This window comes from Capra hircus, chromosome 10, assembly GCF_001704415.2.
Source record: "Capra hircus breed San Clemente chromosome 10, ASM170441v1, whole genome shotgun sequence".
Classification (NCBI taxonomy): Eukaryota; Metazoa; Chordata; class Mammalia; order Artiodactyla; family Bovidae; genus Capra; species Capra hircus.
This window is the reverse complement of record NC_030817.1, coordinates 88857877-88877376: the sequence shown is the minus strand read 5'-3', so window position 1 is coordinate 88877376 and position 19500 is coordinate 88857877. Positions and strand designations below refer to the sequence as shown.

The following is a 19500-nucleotide window of genomic DNA, read 5'->3' as shown; positions in this document are numbered from 1 at the left end:
ACTCTGTGTGATCCCATGGACAGCAGCCCACCAGGCTCCTCTGTCCCTGGGATTCTCCAGACAAGAATCCTGGAGTGGGGTGCCATTTCCTTCTCCAATGCATGCATGCATGCTAAGTTGCTTCAGTCATGTCTAACTCTGTGCGACCCTATGGACAGCAGCCCACCAGGCTCCTCTGTCCATGGGATTCTCTAGTCAAGAATACCAGAGTGGGTTGCCATTTCCTTCTCCAGCAGCTGTCTTAACTAGCTGATAAAAGTATTATAGCTTGCTTGAGAGATCTGGCCTTAGAATGAAGGGGAATTCATTAGGATACCAAAGGTTTCAAAAATATCTGTTAAGATTCTTTATTAATCAAGACATTTAATTATTTAATATCATTTTCCAAACAAGTTCTCTACCTAGAATACAACACATTTACTAACTGACATGACTATTACATTCCCCATGACAGTTACAGTCCACACTGTGAATTAAGAAATTGACATTGAGGGAATTCCCTGGCAGTCCAATGATTAAGACTCTGCACTTTCACTGCCAAGGGCCCTGGTTCAATCCCTGGTTGGGGAACTAAGATCCCACAAGCAAAGCAGCATGGCCAAAAAAAAGAAAGTGACACTGATTTTCAAATTTGCTACCTAACAAAACCCAGCTTCCTAAACTCCTAAACTGGGTAATGAGAGCATAAGCCAGAGTCAGTAACAGCAGAGGCTCAGCAATGCTCAAATCTTAAACAACTGACCAGACATTTAAATAACAAATTATCTAAAAAAAAGAAAATGAAAACACATACACATAGGTACAGAAATATGCCTACCTGAGGACCACCATATATAAACAGCACAGTGGGGTATTTCTTTCCAGGTTGTAGATCATGAGGTTTGTACAACATCCCATACAATGTAAATCCAGTAGTGCTTTCAAAAGAAAAAATTTCTGGAGGGGTATAGTCAGGAAGAGGACCTGGGAGGAGGTAAACACATTCTGTAAAGTTCTTATGGGAGCTTGACAATCTGAGCGCAAGGGAAAAATACCATAAACCCACTACCCTAATAACTAACTATCCCTCCTTTAGACGATAAGCAAGAAATTAAGCACAAATAGTTATATTTAAAAAGGAAATCTAATGAAGACATCAAATATCCATTTCAGAAGCAGACACAAAGTATTATCAATAATCACTGGAGCCCAGGAGGTATTTACAAGGAGAACACAAATACTTCACTCTCTGCTTGTATAACTTATCAATGGTTAAGCCATATACCTGATGAGAAACTGAGAGCACAAATTAACTTAACTTCCTCACAGCAGGTGCTCAAAAAACATTTTTTTATGATCATTAGACAATAAGTCTAATCAGAAGCCAGAAAAAAAATTCATGATCAGTGTTTGAAAGCTTCACAGACCTCTCCCAAGTCTGTGTATACTGGATGATGTTCTAGTTGAAGCAGAGATTGGCATATTACAAATTCTAATTGTGGACACCAGAACATACCTATACCTTGCGGTTTTGCACTGATTTCTTAACCCCTTAGGAGATATTTATGAGTGAAAATACCTAACAGAAAAAAGGATTTGAGTATAAAATGAATTAAAAGATATATTAGTCCATTATTTATATTTAAGAAATCAAGCATTTTAAAATCAGGTAATCATAGTGCTCTTCACTCCCATACAAAATGAGGATTTATCTTTTATTAAGATGGCCATTGCAAGTGCTGGCAGAAGTTTAAGAAAGCTACCAGCTGGGTATTCCTTAAAGCTGCAGCTTCCCTGATTGTATTACTAGTTCAGTCTCTATGACATTCGAGTTCAGTTGTTTACCTGGGAAATCATCCAAACGTGAATAAATCACTTCCTAGCTGTTATCTTGATTATTTTATTTTTTATTTATTTATTTTTTTATAGAGTGCTCTCTTTTTAAAAAAATATAAATTTACTTATTTTCATTGGAAGTTAATTACTTTACAATATTGTATTGGTTTTGCCATACATCAACATGAATCCACCACAGGTATACACGTGTTCCCCATCCTGAACCCCCCTCCCTCCCTGTACCATCCCTCTGGGTCATCCCAGTGCACCAGCCCCAAGCATCCAGTATCATGCATCGAACCTGGACTAATCTTGATTATTTTAATCTTATTTTCAAAAAGGCCTTCCAGTCTTGCTCCTGCCTGGAGTAAGAAGTAACCAGCCTTATTTGATAACTGATAGACTAGGCGGGATGGGATCAGCCAGCAGCCGAAGGACAGGCAGTGGTGAGGGGCGGGAAGTCTCTGTCAGGAAACGTGGACCTACGACACGGGTTTAGAGCACTAATGTACTAATCTCGCTTAAGATAGGGTTCAGGAGAATGAGTACCTGCTGAATCCAAGAGCGTGGCCCAGAATTCTTTTGTTTTGCAGGTTGGGTCATCGTCAGGACTTGACAGCTTGTAAAGGGACACACAGTGTGGGTTCTTCTGGTTACTATACTTACTTATAAAGAAGTCACAATGCTAGAAAAAGGAAAAACAATTATTTTTCCCCCAGGGAAAACTAAAAAACGGTTACCTGTTGCTATATCTGCACTGATGCTACAGCAGGAGTATGATAACAGTCTGACCATTTATGTGAATATATATACAATGCTAAAGTTAAGGCTAAGGTTTTTATAGGCCATTTCACTTTTCACGTTACTAAAAAAGAGTATTATATGAGCAGAGATTTTTTATATGACAGGAAACCCTTTTCAAACAGTGACTTAATACCCGGCTGATGCAGCAAGAGTGTGAATAACCACGGTCAGTCAGCCTCGTCACCTCTCCAGGATTTACATAACTGACCACATACAGGTGATGTTCTAAAGGAGAGTCTTTGGTGCCTTCAAAATATACCAGCTTTCTGACTTCATCAACCTGGATCTGTCAAAATAACAACATAAAAATCAGTGCTAGTATGACCTTGGCAAGACCAGTCAATTTTACTCAGAATCATCTGAGTCACACTCTGACTTGTGCCTCTCTTTAAAAATTTGTCACTGATGTTAGTAAGCTTGAGTTGGTTTTGTTCATGTCTTAATAGATCCTGTTCAGAAAGTTAAAAGGACGCCCGAGCTGCATGCTGCTGCTAATTTCCTATATGGTAAAATGTGTGCTTTTCTTAAAATACTAAAATTATTTCATTAAAACGACTACCCTTTACAGAGAAAAAATATCTATATCACAGCTCAGGTCAACCATTCATGCACACCTAAGAGAGTCTAATTTTAGCATCCTGTCTATTCCTCAGTGCAGCAGTATTTTAGGCAGTGTTTTTTTTTGTTTGTTTTTTTTGGGTCTTTTGTACAAATTTGCAAAAATGTTTTATCTATTGGGTTGGGGAATAACTCTACTCAATCACTCCATCAGTTTCAATACTGGCATAGTTTATAAATAAGTATGAAGGATCTTTTAAGTCTTCATTCAGAACACAAAAAAACTGCCAGTACACTCACAGCTGAATTCACTTAATATTCCTCCCAAATTACAGTGAGATTCTAAGTAAATGGCTTTTATTGTTCCTTTTCAAAATCTTCCAGCAGCCTACTCAATAATGTTTAATAAAATCCAAACTTTTATACAGAAAACAAAGGTGTATTTCTAAAAGCAAATACTTTTAGATGCCACATTTGCTTCAAGGAGCTTCTTAATCATTGCAAACATATTTTAGCATGCATGGATATAGAAATAAACACAGTTGACATTAAGTAAGGCCTATATGACATAGAAAGGATACAAAGGATAAGAGATGGCAGAACAAACTTTCATGAAGCTTCACAGGTATGTGTTAATCTGTGTAAAAGGTCAGGACTGGTTCTGCTCTTGACTTAAAAGTTAGAAGTCAGGCCTTTCAAAACTAAATAAATAGTTAATTCCTTATTCCTTTTTTCTTTGTTTCATGTAACAACTTTACATCAGAATCACCTGAGGGGTTTGTAAAACAGATTGCTGAATCCCACCTCCAGACAACTTTCTCAATTCAAGAGGTCTAGGGTGGGCCTAGTAGTTCTAAAGTTTCCAAGTGATACTGATACTTTGTGGTCTAGTGACCACACTTTGAGAACCCTAGTGGCTAACAGACTTAAAAGCCTCAAAGATTTACTCAATTACTGGCATTAAAAATCTTTGGGTGAACAGGTCACCTGCAAAAGTAGAAAATGGAAAGATAACTTCAAAAAAAATAACGCAAGAATAGAGGGAAAATAGAAGAATAAGAAAGAGAGATGAATATATCACATAAACAGGCATGATAGAAAAGAGCTGATGCACATTATAGCAAGTAATAGAAAGACATTTAGGTTGCCCAAATAAGGTTCAGCTCTGTATAATTTTGGGGTTTCCCTCAGTATTATCCAACCATTACATAGCATGAAGTTTATATTAGTGTAAATTTTTATTATCAGAACTTAAGAATTCCACTAACATCTGACAGTAATATTTAAGGGTCCCTAAACAGAAAAAAATATATTGAGTATATAACCAGAAGGCCAACTGACACTGCCAGTGGAAATGAGACTTTAAAGGTCGCCTAAGTTATAGGCGACCTATATATCCTATTATATCCTAAAGTTATCACACCAACAAAAACAAACCTGGGGTCTGTATCTTCATTCTTTCTCCTTAATCATCTAAGGAACTGAGTGACTTCTATAGTAACCAGTATACATAATTCTTCAATAAATTTCTCAATCAATTTGAGGAAACCATAGGCCTTCACTAAATCCTGGTAGCATACCTCAACTTAACTTTATGTATCACACATACAAAGGATGGAGCTCTTAGAGATCTCATGAAACTGACCACCTAACTGAAAGCTGAAACAAGCACAAGGTACTATGAAAGGCAAAAGAAAAAAATTAGAGTTCATTGAATTGCTATAGCAAGCCATATGCCAACAGTGAAACAGAGGGTGGACTTCCTCCCTTCCTTATCAATCTATGCTCTGTATGAATGTCCATTATAATTTGCAAGTGGTATATGAAACTTTACATTTGTGAGATAAAACAAACAGGCAAATGGAAGAGCATCACTACCTCAGGAACTGTAAACGCACTAATGCAGAAATGACACAAGTAGTCTATAAGAGATTCAGAAATAATTTTCAAACTATATCCTCACTCACTTTTGTGAGACTTGGAAAGTATGGACCAGCCCATTCCTTACTAAGATGCAACACTGCATCTGAAAATGGTGACCTTTAGTAACCAGAACACATCTAATAAATGGGTGAGATTTAGAATTTAAACTAAGATTTTCCCTTTCCAACAACTTGGGTTTTTTGAGGCCCTAGCAGTATTTTCGGAGAAGGCAATGGCACCCCACTCCAGTACTCTTGCCTGGAAAATCCCATGGACGGAGGAGCCTGGTGGGCTGCAGTCCATGGGGTGGCTAAGAGTCGGACACGACTCAGTGACTTCACTTTCACGCATTGGAGAAGGAAATGGCAACCCACTCACGTTCTCGCCTGGAGAATCCCAGGGACAGGGGAGCCTGGTGGGCTGCCGTCTATGGGGTCGCACAGAGTCGGACACGACTGAAGCGACTTAGCAGCAGAAGCAGTATTTTCAAAATACTGGGATCATATGAAGTTGGACTATCGATTTTCAGTACTGCATACACACAGCTGATGTTGACTAAACATATCAGTAGAATAAAAGAACATACATTAGATCCATGCCGGCCAAGAACTTCCCATTCACCACTGGTAATTGCTATTTCCTCTTTGATAGGACACTTGAAATCACCTAAAGATAAATATAATTATAATTCAGTACTTTACATCAGACTATAATCAAATGAAACAATGAAAAACAGTATTCTAAACTCTCTTTTTCAGAAAGGGAACACTGAAAAAGCCAAAGTTATGTCTAGAATAATGAAAATCCTTTGGAACTAAAGAGAGGCAGTAGCTGCACAACACTGACTGTACTAAATGCCACCATTCATTCTGGACATTCCCTTTAAAATGGGTAATGTCATGTGAGTTTCACCTCAACATAAAGTCTACAGGTAAAAAAATTCCAAGTATGAGTCTTCATAATAGTAATGGAATGATCCATGTAACTAAAGTTAAAACAGCAAAATACACTCTTACGGTAAAGACAGAAAAGAACTCAAAAGCACTTGCATTCCTAGGCCTTTGGTTAGACAGACAAAAACAATCTAATGCGTCCAGGAGGCGTTTCTTCTAGAAATGCAACAAACTACTTAAGCCAGAGAAGGAAAATTTTAATACAACTGTTTATTATTTGCAAAAAAACAAATTGAATATTACCATAGCAAATAACAACATGTTCCATTTATCTTTGTAAGATTCTGTCTTGGTAGATGAGGCTCTCTCAGTGGCCTACGAGAAGGTTAAAATAAAAAAAGAAAGAAACCCCTGCTCTCTGGCTAGCTACTGCCAGCTCTGGCTCTCAAAGTGATAGCTGAAAAGAGGCTGAGATGATATAGGATCTTAAGTAGGGTCCTACTCAAGTTAAAAAAAATAGACTCATTTTCTTTTTCTTAGATACAAAAACTCAACTTAGTACTTTAAATTTTATCACCAGAAAATAAGTATTATTTAATATATAACAAATACTAATTGTTACATATTATAGCCACTTATGGAAGAAAAAAGAGGAGGGAAGAGGAAAATAAAATGGACATCAAGGAACAGGACGAAGATCTGGAGCAAGAAAGTCTAAGTAAAAAGGAGGGAAATGGAAAGAGGTAGACAGGTTGAAGGGCCCAGAAGCAGACACTGAGAGGAACAGGGGCTAAGTGTTCCGAAAAGAATGTCAGCTGAGGTGACAGTGCTTCTTATTCTTCAATACGAGCATAAAATTTTAAGTTGTCTTTTAATCCTGTCCCAAGACTGTTGTTTTAGTGAATTACTATTCATAGCTCTTTGACCAGTCTTCATCACTAAACTTTCTGGAATCTCTAAGTAGATTTAACTTCTGAACAACAGAGGAACAAGTAAGGGCAATTTCACACCAAGGGTCAAATTACACTAAGGCTCTTAGGGAAGAAATCTCCATCTTGGATATACAAGATCTAGTCTGATTAAAAAAAAAAATTCATGCTAAGAGAAGGAGCAAGTCATAGGTAGTATTCACTCTGCTGTCCTAAATTGTAGGTCAGTGTTTCCCAAATAAGAATGATGTTAAAAGGCATGTTGAAAAAACAAATAATCCAATTAAAAAGTCCACGAAGGATTCAAATAGACATATCTCTAAAGAGATACAAACTGGCTAAATAATATGATGTTACTAAACACTAGGAAAATGCAAATCAAAAGCACAATGATATACCACTGCACATCCATTAGCATGGCTCTTACCAAAACCCCGCCAAAAACCAAAACCAACCAAAACAAACAAAAAAGGAACTACACCCAGAAAACAACAAGCGTTAGCAAGGATGCAGAGAAACTGAAACTTCTGGGCACTTTCTAATGGGAATGTATGAAGGTGCAGCTGCTATTGAAAGTGTATGGTGGTGGTTCCTCAAAAAACTTTAAAGAATTAAAATACTAAGCAATTTCACTTCTGGATATATACCCAAAAGAATTGAAAGCAGGGTTTCAAACTGGTATTTGTCTACTCATGCTCATTACAGCATTATTTAAAATGGTCTAAAGAAGTAACCTCACTGTTAATAGACAGATGAACGGGTAAACAAAATGTGTTTACATGTACAATGGAATATTATTCAACCTTAAAAAGGCAGGACATCTGACACATTCTACAATCCAGACAAACCTTGAAGACACTATACTAAATGAAATAAGCCTGTCATTAAAAGACACATACTGTGTGATTCCATGTATACGAGGTAGCTAGAGCAGTCAAATTCATAAAGATAGAAAGTGGCTGCCAGGGGAAGGAAGGAGGAAGGAATGAGAAGCTATTAATTATTTACCACTAAATTGGATATTACTTATTGGACAGAATCAGTTCTGAAAGACGAAAAAAAATCCTGGAGATGGATAGTGGTGACAGTTGCAGAACAGCAGGGAATATACTTAATGTCAAGAAACCACACACTTAAAATGGTAAATTTTGTTATGCATATTTTACCACAATTTTTAAAAAATGGCTATGTTGAGTCTGTTAAGTTATAAATGGCAGTAAAGCATACAGCATAACATCATTAAATGTCCAGTATTCTAAAACAAACTCTGCATTATTACATTAGAAAACCATACTCAAGTCTTTTTAAAAACACAGAAGTATCCAATGCACTATTTCATTTTTTCTAGGCTTACGCATTTTCCTTTCAGCCCCTGGCAGCCACTTTCTATGTCTATGAATTTGACTGCTCTAGCTACCTCATATATACCCTCCCACCTTCTGCCTCTTTTTAAATAGAAAATAACTTCTTACTTGGGGCAGGCAGCCCACCACTGGATCGTTTATATTTGCTCTCCTTTAAAATGGATGTGATTTTATATAAGTGACGGAAACCTGTTTTGCATTCAGAGGCAAAAATAAATTCAATTTCATCTTCATGACTTTGGGGAAAAACATGAAAGATGTCATGGATCTGTAAAATAAATAGATTAATTTAGTATATACATTAATGAGAATACTACGCAAACAATTTGACTAAGCCAGAGAGAAAGAAGAATTACTTGATAAACATTTTCTGAAATATAAGTAACTGTCAGATTATGCGGTATGGTATATGTACAAATTACAGATTTTTCCTGGGCCTTTCATATTTATCTTACTTTAGTCAAAGACATCATCTACCAAGAAATAAATGTTTCCAAATGGAGAAAAATGAAAAATACAACCAAAAGCTGTTTCTTACTCACCATCTCTGCAATTCTTTGAAAAATGGCACAAAGTTTATTTAATGATATAAATCTTATTACAAGCATTATGAGAAAAAATGTTTTTTTTACTTTTCTTTTCTAGAGAGAAATATTCTAACAATTCAAGGGAAAACAGATGTTACGTGTTAGGTGGATCACATGAAGCCTATATGCAGCCAGAGGAGAGTGAACTGGCTTTATTTATTTTGTACCTTGTGTAAGTTTTTTCCTTTAAACTGGAAAATGAAAGATTCAATCCAAAACTGGTATATTTTGGGATAGTTTACCAACTTAAAATAGAAAGTTTTTTCTAGTCAGGACTCTCATGGTCCTCTCAAGAGGCACTGGTGAGATTGTGTTTTCAATATCTGATGTGTCCAGAAACAAGGGCAATTCAGCATCCAGGGAGATGTCACTGGAATGGCATCGACCTTTCATCTACAAACCATTCCCCATTATGGAACTAACACTCCCATTTGAAATGTTCAAACTAAGCAAATAACATTCAAAATTGCTGTGAACTTAAAAAATTTATTTTGATAGTTTGCTATCAAGCTTCATTTACTTTAGCATTCTGAGAAAATATTTAAACCAAGTATTATAAGAAAACATGTATACATTTATCCAGATGTCTGTTGTTTCTTCATAGATAATCAGAGGTGTCACAGAGTCAGGCACTGACTCGATGAATCTCTGTCTTTCCATGGCATCATCTTCTACTGGGATAAATAATTCAGGTGAGATCAACACTATCTGTAGGCGCGTTTGGGAGCGATCTAGTAGGATGGCCCATGCACTATTTAAATAAACAAAAGAAAAGAACAAAATAAAGCTCACTTTCGGAAAATGAATATTCCACTAATCTTTCCCCTAGCACCCATCAGTTATTTCTGTAATCAAGTGACAGTATTGCTTTAGTATATGTTAAATTATCACTTATAAACAGCTAATGAAAAGTATTAGTTCATTCTACATTTATTTTTTAAAGTTTATTTTTAATTGACGGATAATTAAAATACAGTGTTGGTTTCTGCCTTAGATCAACATGGATCAGCCATAGGTACACATATTCCACTTATTTTTTTATAGTTAAGCTTGAGTAGAGGTTTTAAAAGTAGTTTTCTTTAAATTTCCAAAATCACAGACGGCCTTTGAAATTATTTTCTCCCTTTAATGTCAACAAATGCCAGCCCCATGAAAACTTCTGTTGTCCACATCAGACACAGGAAATACATGTACATCTTCACATAAGGCTGTACAAATATTTTTGCTTAAATTATACAATTAAAAAAATACATATACTTACATATGAGCCTGAAAGTCCTACTTTAACCACAAATAACACTGTGAAACTGTCACTGGCTAAGTAAGAGACAGAAATAAAATGCAATGCACCTATGCTTATAGGATTACAAGTCCACTGAGTTCAGGAAAAATTCTTTGTGCAGAACTAACTACCTTGCAAATTTACATGTGAAAACAGCTCCAAAGGAAAGGAAGGGCCTAACAGCACAGACAGTTCTGGGTCCTAAATTATTTGTAAAGAAGTGACAATTTAACATACGCACTATTTTCCCTCTGGAGTCCATCCAGCTCTGGCAATATATTCAACTCCTTCAAACAGAATCTCAAACGGCTGAATTAGTTCCTTATCTATGACATCTATAATCTATTGAAAAAGAAAAAAGGGATCTAGTTACAGAAGACTGATACTGGTCTACTTAAAGCACTGTCTTTAACAGCATGACACTTGTTCAGTCTTAGGTACATAGGATATAGCAAAACCAGCAGTAAGTCATGGGTTATCTTTATTGGCGCTCTTTATGTCTAAAAAAGTTCTAACTAAAAGAATCAGCACAGTCTAAAAGTTTTTTTCCATGAGTTTATACTAATAGAACTCTTGATAGTAACTGGTAAAATCAGATTTTAATCACTTTATAGACTTCAGTATCTAAGAAAAATAGTAGTCTCTAGTTCTTTACATTTTAGTTTAAAATACTATATGTATAATATATTAGTGAAATGGTCTTGAGTAAGTAAACTTTTTTCCCTAAATAGTCTGGCTAACACGCTTTAAAATACAAATTTTTAAAAATGAACAAAAGGATCTGAATAGATTGCTCTCCAAAGAAGATATACAAATGGCCAATAAGCACATGAAAAGATGCTCAACATCATTAGTTATTAGAAAAATGTAAATCAAAACCACAATAAGATGCAACTTCAAATCCCCTAGGATGGCTATAAGACACATAATAATAAGAGTTGATGAAGATGTGGAGAAGTCGCAAACCTCATACACTGCTGGTGGAAATATAAAGTAGTGCAGCCACTGTGGAAACCGTTTGGAAGTTCCTCAAAAGGTTAAAATACAGAATTATAATATGACCCAACAATTTCAATCCTAGGTATCTAACCAAGAGAAATGAAAATGTGTGACCATACAAAAACTTGTACACCCACATTATTGGTAGCATTACGTTTAGTAACCAAAATTTGGAAGAACCCAAATGTCCAAAACTGATGAGTGGGTAAATAAAATGTGGTATATATCCACACAATAGAGTATTTTTAGGTGATAAAAAGTAGTGAAGTGTTGTTACTTGGTGCCACAGGATTAGTGCTTGAAAATAAGATGTTAAGTGAAAGAACAGACTAGATACTGTATGATTCCATTGATATGAAATGTCCAGAATAGGTAGATCCATAGACAGAAAACAGATTAGTGGCCGCCTAGGGCTGGGGGCCATGGAGAGGTTTGGGGGTGATAACTAAGGGATGTGAATTTCCTTTAGGAGTAAGGAAAATGTTTTAAAATTGACTGTGGTGATAGCTGCACAAATCTTGAGAATCTACTAAAAGCCATTTTAAACTTTAAATGAGTGAATTACATTGTAAGTGAATTATACTTCAATAAAGCTGTTTTTAAAAAGTCTAGCAGAAAAAAAAAAGTCTAGCAGAGAAGATTATTTTTTTAATTAATTATGTGTACATTAAGCTTATAGGCATCTGACTGTGGAAAGCAGCAGTATAAAAGACATGAGGGATATTTAATCTAAGACAGACAACTATTCAACACATAGGGTAACTCATCAGTCAGTAACCACTATTTAAGAAATACTGATCTGGAGAATTAACAAAGGCAAAGAGGAAAAACTACTGGAAAGGAACGGTTAATATGCATCTCCCCATATTCCTAACTTGGGAACCAGTAAGAAAGTTTTCAAAGTAGAAAATGAGGTCAACCTGAAATCATGATCTACAGATGTCTCAGCAAGTTCCACAAGTCCAAAATACAAGAAAGCATATCTACAATCTCTGTTGACAGACAAATGATACAAAAAGTTAACTCAGCATTTTATACTTACCCTTCCTTCAGCATCAATCAGTATTTCTGACATCTTAAAAGTGACTTTTGGATTTGCTGTGCCTTTAGGAAGAGATATAAACAAATAGTAATAAAAAGCCATTCAAACTAATTTTACCAGATGAATCCTTTTTAGTCAAATCAGGAATACTGCATTTAGTCAGGGCTTTATTACATAAAAAACTCAAAATTCTATCTCAAATTCATAATTTTCAATATGACTATAAAAGAAGGAACCAAAAAACATTAGGAATTAGTAGGTAATGAAGGGGAATCCTATATCATTTCACAATTGAAATGCTGTAAATAGCAATATGGGGAAAAAAATTGCTAATTTATTAAGATTATAATCCCTTAAAAATCTTTAGTTTGTAGCAAAGATACTTCTTTATCCATTCCTTGAAATAATCAGTTTTGTGCACTTCCCTACCTTTGAAATAATTTAAAAGGATCAGCCTATAATTAAAAAGAATTCACTTCAGAGACACTTAACAATCTATGCTTCGGTCTGTAGAGGATCAATGGTAACCAAGCTTTAGAATGAATGCAGAAGAAGCTTGTTTGAAAAGTAGGAATGAGTGTGCATGAACATCAGTGGAACGCAGTACCTGTTTTAGGGTAACGGAATGAATCTGCTCTCCTTGTTTCCAACATAGGGGATGTAACATGAATAATTTCCACCTCAGATTCATCATTTTCTTCATATAGAATTCTAAGAATTTTACTGCCACTGGGAGCTTAAAAGGAAATTGAATATTGAAAATTTGGGAGCACTATGCCAGAAAATCATCACAACTGACCATTCCCTCTAGTATTCTACTTCCCACAGTAAAAAAGAGTTGATGTGTGAAATATATTCCCTTTCACGCATGAAAATACTACTAATCTTTGCAGTAGCAAGGTGAGTTACTGCTAAGCCACTTTTATTGGTTAAAGGTGACTACTCTTGGAGATAAAAACTGAAAATCATCACACACACAGAGACACACACACAGAGACACACACTCTCTCTCTCTCTCTCTCTCTGGAAGAAACAGATTTGTGATTTCAGTTCCTGCATACCTTAAAATGCATTCCTTTCAGGAATTATTACACTTACAATATTTGCTATAACAAAATAAACCCCACTTTAAAGGAGTCCAGGTTTTTTTAAATGGTTTCTCTAATTCATGTCATAATCTTGTTTTAACAACAGAGTTATGGCAAAACATTTTACATCTCAAAATGTCCAAATCTACGATATGGCTTAAATATAAATACTTTTCATGGTCCCTTAGAGATGTGTTCAGAATGCTACGTGCAATCCATTAGTGGGTCATGAAATATTTTACCTGGTCATAATTAGCATTTTAAAAATAAGACAAGCAAAAAATATATATGAGTGCATTACATGTAAGATTAAGCATTGCTTCATGAAATTTGTTTTCAGTTTTATATAGAATATATGTACAATGTATTAGGCTAGAATGTAAAGCAAATTTCTAACCAGATCACAGTCAAAAAGTTTGAAAGCTTCTGCTTTAGAGAGCTGTTTCTCAGCTAGTGAAATACTTGTGAATTCACAAAGAAAAAAGGAATTTTTGCCTTTTTTCCCTGATCCATTCATATACTAATTTGGCCATCTGTTCATGCAGACTCTCTAGGCAATCCTATATTTTTATAGCAACTCCCACTAAAGGGTGGTATTTTTAGTTGCCACCAACCAGCTTCTAGATGAAAAACTGGTGGGACTTCCACGTGGTCCAGTGGTTGAGACTCTGTGCTTCCAAGGCAGGGGGCATAGGTTCGATCCCTGATAGAGGAACTAAGATCCCATAAGCTGCGTGGTGCAGCCATGCCAAGATTAAAAATGAAAAAAAGAAAGAAAAACTGGCAAGGAGAGCTGAAGGACCTGGGGCACTGAACCATAATACAAATAATTGTTTTTTATGAGAATTCATTATGGTGGTATACAGCCTGAATATTCGCAGTAACTACTGGTAGGATCCAATCTTTATCACTTAAGAATCTACTATTCAGAATTAAGAATCTGTGCAGTTAACTAACCGGTAGTTGAATCTCATAATACTTTAACTGACTTATAGTATATTATTTTGAACCCTCTTACTTGTTTCAGCTTCTGGACACCACCAATAACCAGAGTATCTATCAAATTCTTCTTGAAGAACAAAGGTAGCAACTCCGGCTGATCTGGGATCCTCTTCCATGTTGGCTAGCTCTAAACAAACATAAAGGCAAAATTTTCACAGAAGTTCTCATCTTTTCACAGGTACAAAGCAGAGTGATCCATTTATTTTGAAAGGCAGCTATAGTATCGTGGTGAACTGTGAAACCAAATGGACTGAATTCAAATCGGGACTCCATCATCCACCAAATGACTGATCCTGGGCAAATCACCTGATCACATTCTGTTGCAGTGTCCCATTTGTAAATGGGAATAAGAACCTACCTTATATGGTTGTTATGAGGACTAAATGAGCTATTTTTCATAAAGTACTTACAACAAAGCCTGAACCATCATAGTACGTGCTCCATAAATGTCAGGTTTTATTTTCCCATTTAGCTAGGACCATGGGGAAAAGAATACACGAGAAGGGTCATGGTGCCTTGTAACTCTCCTAAGCCTACCAAGACACAGAATATTTCCATTCTCATGTCCCTTCCCAGTCAATGTCCATTCCTGCCTCAGAAGCACCACTGATCTGATTTCTATCACCAAAGGTTAGTTGTACATATTCCAGACTTTCATGTAAGTGAAATCACACAGTACATACTTTATGTTTGTTGCTGAGGGGTAATCCATCATATATCACAATTTTTTTATCCATTCATCTGTTAATGGACATCTGAACAGCTTCTAGTTGCTATTATGAATAGAGATGCTAAAATCACTCTTTTATTTTTCTGACCCTAGTCACATTTATTGGGGTGTTCACAGAATTCAAGTTATCTCTCCATCTCAAAAACTTCACATTCCACAGTGAGTTTGTGTACAAGTAAATACATTCTTGTATAGTTTCTATGAGACTTGATCTTACAACAAAACAGAAGTCTGATACATCAGTTTCAGCTAAGAATTTTATTTTCAATTCTGAAACTCACACATTTGCTCAGAAAAAATTTATCTGAAGCAAACTAAGTATTTGTTTAAAAATGTTATTTATCAATTGCTAAATGTCACTTATCAGTTTATAAAAATGTAAAATTTTAATCTTATTTGATGTTTAAAGTTTACTGTGCAGAAAAGGTTTTTGTGTTTTTCCCTGAGATTTCTGATTTTCATTCAAGTTTTCTGATCAGTCAGGATACTGACAGAAGTTTGAATTATCCCCATGGAAACTCTGATATACAATGATAGGTTAAATACTTATAGGTCTTCTGACATTTATTATATTCATAGGTTTCATCCAGTCCTAACAGTTAGCTAAGCTATGTGCACTTAGCCAACAGACCAAAATCTGAAAGAGCTCAACAGAAATCATTCTTGTATAAAAATCTTTGTGAACATATGTTTTCATTTCTTTGAATAAAAACCTAGGACTGAAATGGCTGGAATGGAATTTTAATGTTTAAATTTATAAGAAACTGCCACATAGTTTTCCAAAGTATCTGTATTATTTTATACACTTACTAGCAATGTATGAGAATTCTTCTCCAATTCTAATGGGTGTATAGTGATATTTCAGTGATTTTAATTTTACAGGTAAGTTTCAATGTATTATTTTTTTCTTATCTGTATTTTCTATATATATTGTCTGAAAAGAACGTGTAATATGAACCAGTTGCTCCTTACCAAAAAATTTTGAGAAGGAAACGGCAAAAGAGTTGGACAGCACTAGTGACTAAACAACAAATATTGGTTTCTATGCAAACACGTAAAAGAAAAGAAACTGGCACTCTGAACATAAATAAACTACTATATATAAAATATTAGATAAGCCAAAAGGACTTACTGTAAATCACAGGGAACTCTACTCAATATTCTGTAATAATCTAAGTGGGAAAATCATTTGAAAAAGAATAGGTATAACTGAATCACTGCTATACACCTTAAACTAACACAACACTGTAAATCAACTATACTCTAATATAAAATAAAAATCAAGTAAGAAAACAACAACAAACTTTTGAGTCCAGAAGTGTTCAGAACACAGAATCTGGGGGATTCTTTTCATGTTTATATATCAACACATAATTATGTCGTATCTCCAGCAGGGTAATCAAATACACTAATATTCCTGCAGCAAATTTAGGAATAGGCAAACTAAGGAGGATGAGGACTATAAATAACCTCAGGTCAGTTCAGGTCACATCCTGCCACCAAAGAAGTTTTCACAACAACTTAATCAAAACTAAGCTCCGTTTTCTGGGTTTCTGAATTTTGTAATTAATGATGTAGCCATCAGTGCTCAGCTTTCTTGGATCATTCAACGACTCCAAAGTTACACCTCCCATACTGTTTTATGTTTTGTTCTCCTGTAGATGTGATAATATGTATCAGTTGTTTATATCTATCACTTATTACAGGCGTCCCTGGTGATGACCTCAATCACTAAGATTAATTAGATGAATAAATGGTATCATCTTGTTCTCCCAATAAGATATGTCCTTTGAGAGTAGAGGTTGGTATGACGTTACTTTTAAGTTTCTCTATATACAAGGCAGAGAATAAGCAAATGCACATGCTGGGTGACTAATAAACCCGTGCAAAAGAAGACTTTCATTTGGAAATTTATTGTGATAAGAGAAATAAAAGTGATGATGCTTACTCTCTACCTTCTTCTCTAAATAAACACATTTCAGACCCTGTCTAAAACACTTCGCAAATATTAAAACTTCAATAACAACCTATGATGACATGCTATTCATTAACCTTTTCACAGATATGAAAACAAAGATAGGTTAAACAACTTACTCAAAAGAACAGAAGTAAAAAAGAGTAGATGAGACTCAAATCTAGATACTCCAGTTCTAGACGGTACTTTTAACTACTACTCTAACCCTGAAAATAAAAAATATACCATATACCTACATGCACAGAAAAGAAATTAATAAAAATACTATTATAGTGGGCTTCCCTGCTGGCTCAGTGGTAAAGAACCTGCCTACCAATGTAGGAGACACAGGTTCAATGCCAGGTCTGGGAAGATCCCACACGCCACGGAGCAGCTAAGCCTGTGCACAACTACTGAGTCTGTGCTCTAGAGCCTGTGAGCGCAAATACCGAGCCCATGTGCATCACCTACTGAAGGCCACGTGCCTGCAGCCCTTGCTCTGCAACAAAAGAAGCCACCACGATAAGCAGCCTATACATGGCAACGAAGAGTAGCCCCCACTCACCCCAACTACAGAAAAGCCTACGCAGCAGCGAAGACCCAGCATAGCCAAATATAAATAAAACTGTTAAAAGAGAAATGTCACACGAGAGAATCACTTCTCAGATCTGTAAAATAAATTCCAACACACACACACACACACACCCAGCATACACACACATCCAGCAGGATCTCAGTGGTTTCTACTTCAAATTCTGCCAATCTTCACAATAATCCTGTATGGAAAACAATTCTACTGCAGGAAAAAACACACAGACTAAAAACATGCCTTATTTCTAACAGTCACTGTCAAAGCAGTCCCAGCCCCAAGTACAATAACTAGTACATAGTGAGTCTCTAATGTTTGTTGAAACCATGAACAAATGGCTAGGATTTCCGACCCAGATTTACTAACTACTAACCTAAACTTTGTTTTGCCAGTGGTAGCTGTCCCGACTTCCTGACTCTAGATGAAGACTCATTAAACACCAAAATATGGACATTTTACTTAAAAATTTCCCTACTCCACCCCCTTTTCTCTATTCTACACTCTAGTTTTAGGTTGTTAAAACCTGGGTATTTACAGTATTTACACTAGTTAAGCTTTGCCCTCTCTCTAGACTTGCACTTTTCAAATATAACTTTCACAAACTATTCAGAACAATTTATCTACAATATGACTCTGACCACACTACTCAACTGCTAAAAGCTTTTTCCAGTGAACCCCCATATCATGATAAAGGCCATGTTCATTTACATAAGAAATTGTCCACCCTTCTCCTTGCCCTTATGTTCCAGCCTCATCTTTCTCTATATCTTGACTCATACCTAATGCTTTAGGAGCGTAGGACTGCTTCTAATTCATACAAACTATGATGCCTTCTGCATCAAGGCCTTTCCAGGCTGTCCTCTTGACTGGAGTGCACTGGCTAATGTACAGTCACTAGTTGAGAGCAGTTTAACTGTCATCTCTGGTGGCTCAAAGGTTAAAGTGTCTGCCTGCAATGCGGGAGACCTGGGTTCGATCCCTGGGTTGGGAAGATACCCTGGAGAAGGAAATGGCAACCCACTCCAGTATTCTTGCCTGGAGAATCCCATGGACAGAGGAGCCTAGTGGCTACAGTCCACGGGGTCGCAAAGAATCGGACACGACTGAGCGACTTCACTAAGTATCATCTCTTCAGGTAAGCCTCCTGGGACCACTACCCTGGCTTGTACTCTTATAACAAACAATGTTTGCTATTTATCATTCTGTTTTATTATTTGTTTATAAAGTTTCCTGTAGGGCCAGGACTATGTCTTATTCAATTCTGTATCCTTAGCTCCTTCCACATTGTCTGGCACACAGGAACTTGATATATCTTTGTTGATTGACAATGGTTAGAACAGATTTCTTGACTTCTATTCAGTGTTTTAAATCAATGTAAGTTGTTCAGGAAAAGGCTTCTTCTATAACACTGACTATCCTAATGAAAAAACTGTTGCCAATACACTATCATATTCTAAAATAATTTATTAAGGAAGATGCCCATGCCCAATAAATCAGTTTTATGACCATCAAATTATGGGAAAGTTGGACAATAAATTTTTAGAGGGACTGTCCTTCATCATGGAGCTTAACCTAAAGGTCTATTTCCATGTTAAAAAAAAAAACAAACACTACTTTCCTTCTTTCATTTGTATAAGAGCTTTAGAGGAAAAAGGAAAAAAATCCATATCATTTCTGTGCTTTTAGTGAAAGTGGCTCAGTCATGTCTGACTCTTTGCGATCCCATGGGCTATATATATAGCCCAAGGAATTCTCTAGGCCAGAATGCTGGAATAGGTGGCCTTTCCCTTCTCCAGGGGATCGTCCTAACCCAGGGATCGAACTGAGGTCTCCTGCATTGCAGGCGGATTCTTTACCAGCTGAGCCACACGGGAAGCCCTTTTAGTAGTGCTTAGCATTATTAAAGTCATTTCAATAAGAATTGAATATTTCCAAAACACA

The 19500-nt window shown here is 36.1% G+C and overlaps 1 protein-coding gene across 6 annotated transcripts in view; it reads right to left on the bottom strand.

The window, feature by feature from the left end:
• Positions 1-19500, bottom strand: part of DPP8 (dipeptidyl peptidase 8) — a 53418-nt gene that overhangs the window by 16316 nt on the left and 17602 nt on the right. For all 6 annotated transcript variants that reach the window (XR_001918600.1, XM_005685108.3, XM_018053645.1 and 3 more), the window contains 10 exons: positions 14303-14413; positions 12804-12932; positions 12197-12258; positions 10397-10497; positions 9447-9624; positions 8395-8554; positions 5687-5766; positions 2753-2905; positions 2365-2500; positions 818-963 (listed from right to left, as the gene is read on the bottom strand). Coding sequence is in view for 5 of the 6 variants with exons in the window: in XM_005685108.3 (XP_005685165.1) it covers positions 818-963; positions 2365-2500; positions 2753-2905; positions 5687-5766; positions 8395-8554; positions 9447-9624; positions 10397-10497; positions 12197-12258; positions 12804-12932; positions 14303-14413 (1256 nt within the window). In the remaining variant the exon portion in view is untranslated. The remainder of the gene's footprint in view (positions 1-817; positions 964-2364; positions 2501-2752; positions 2906-5686; positions 5767-8394; positions 8555-9446; positions 9625-10396; positions 10498-12196; positions 12259-12803; positions 12933-14302; positions 14414-19500) is intronic.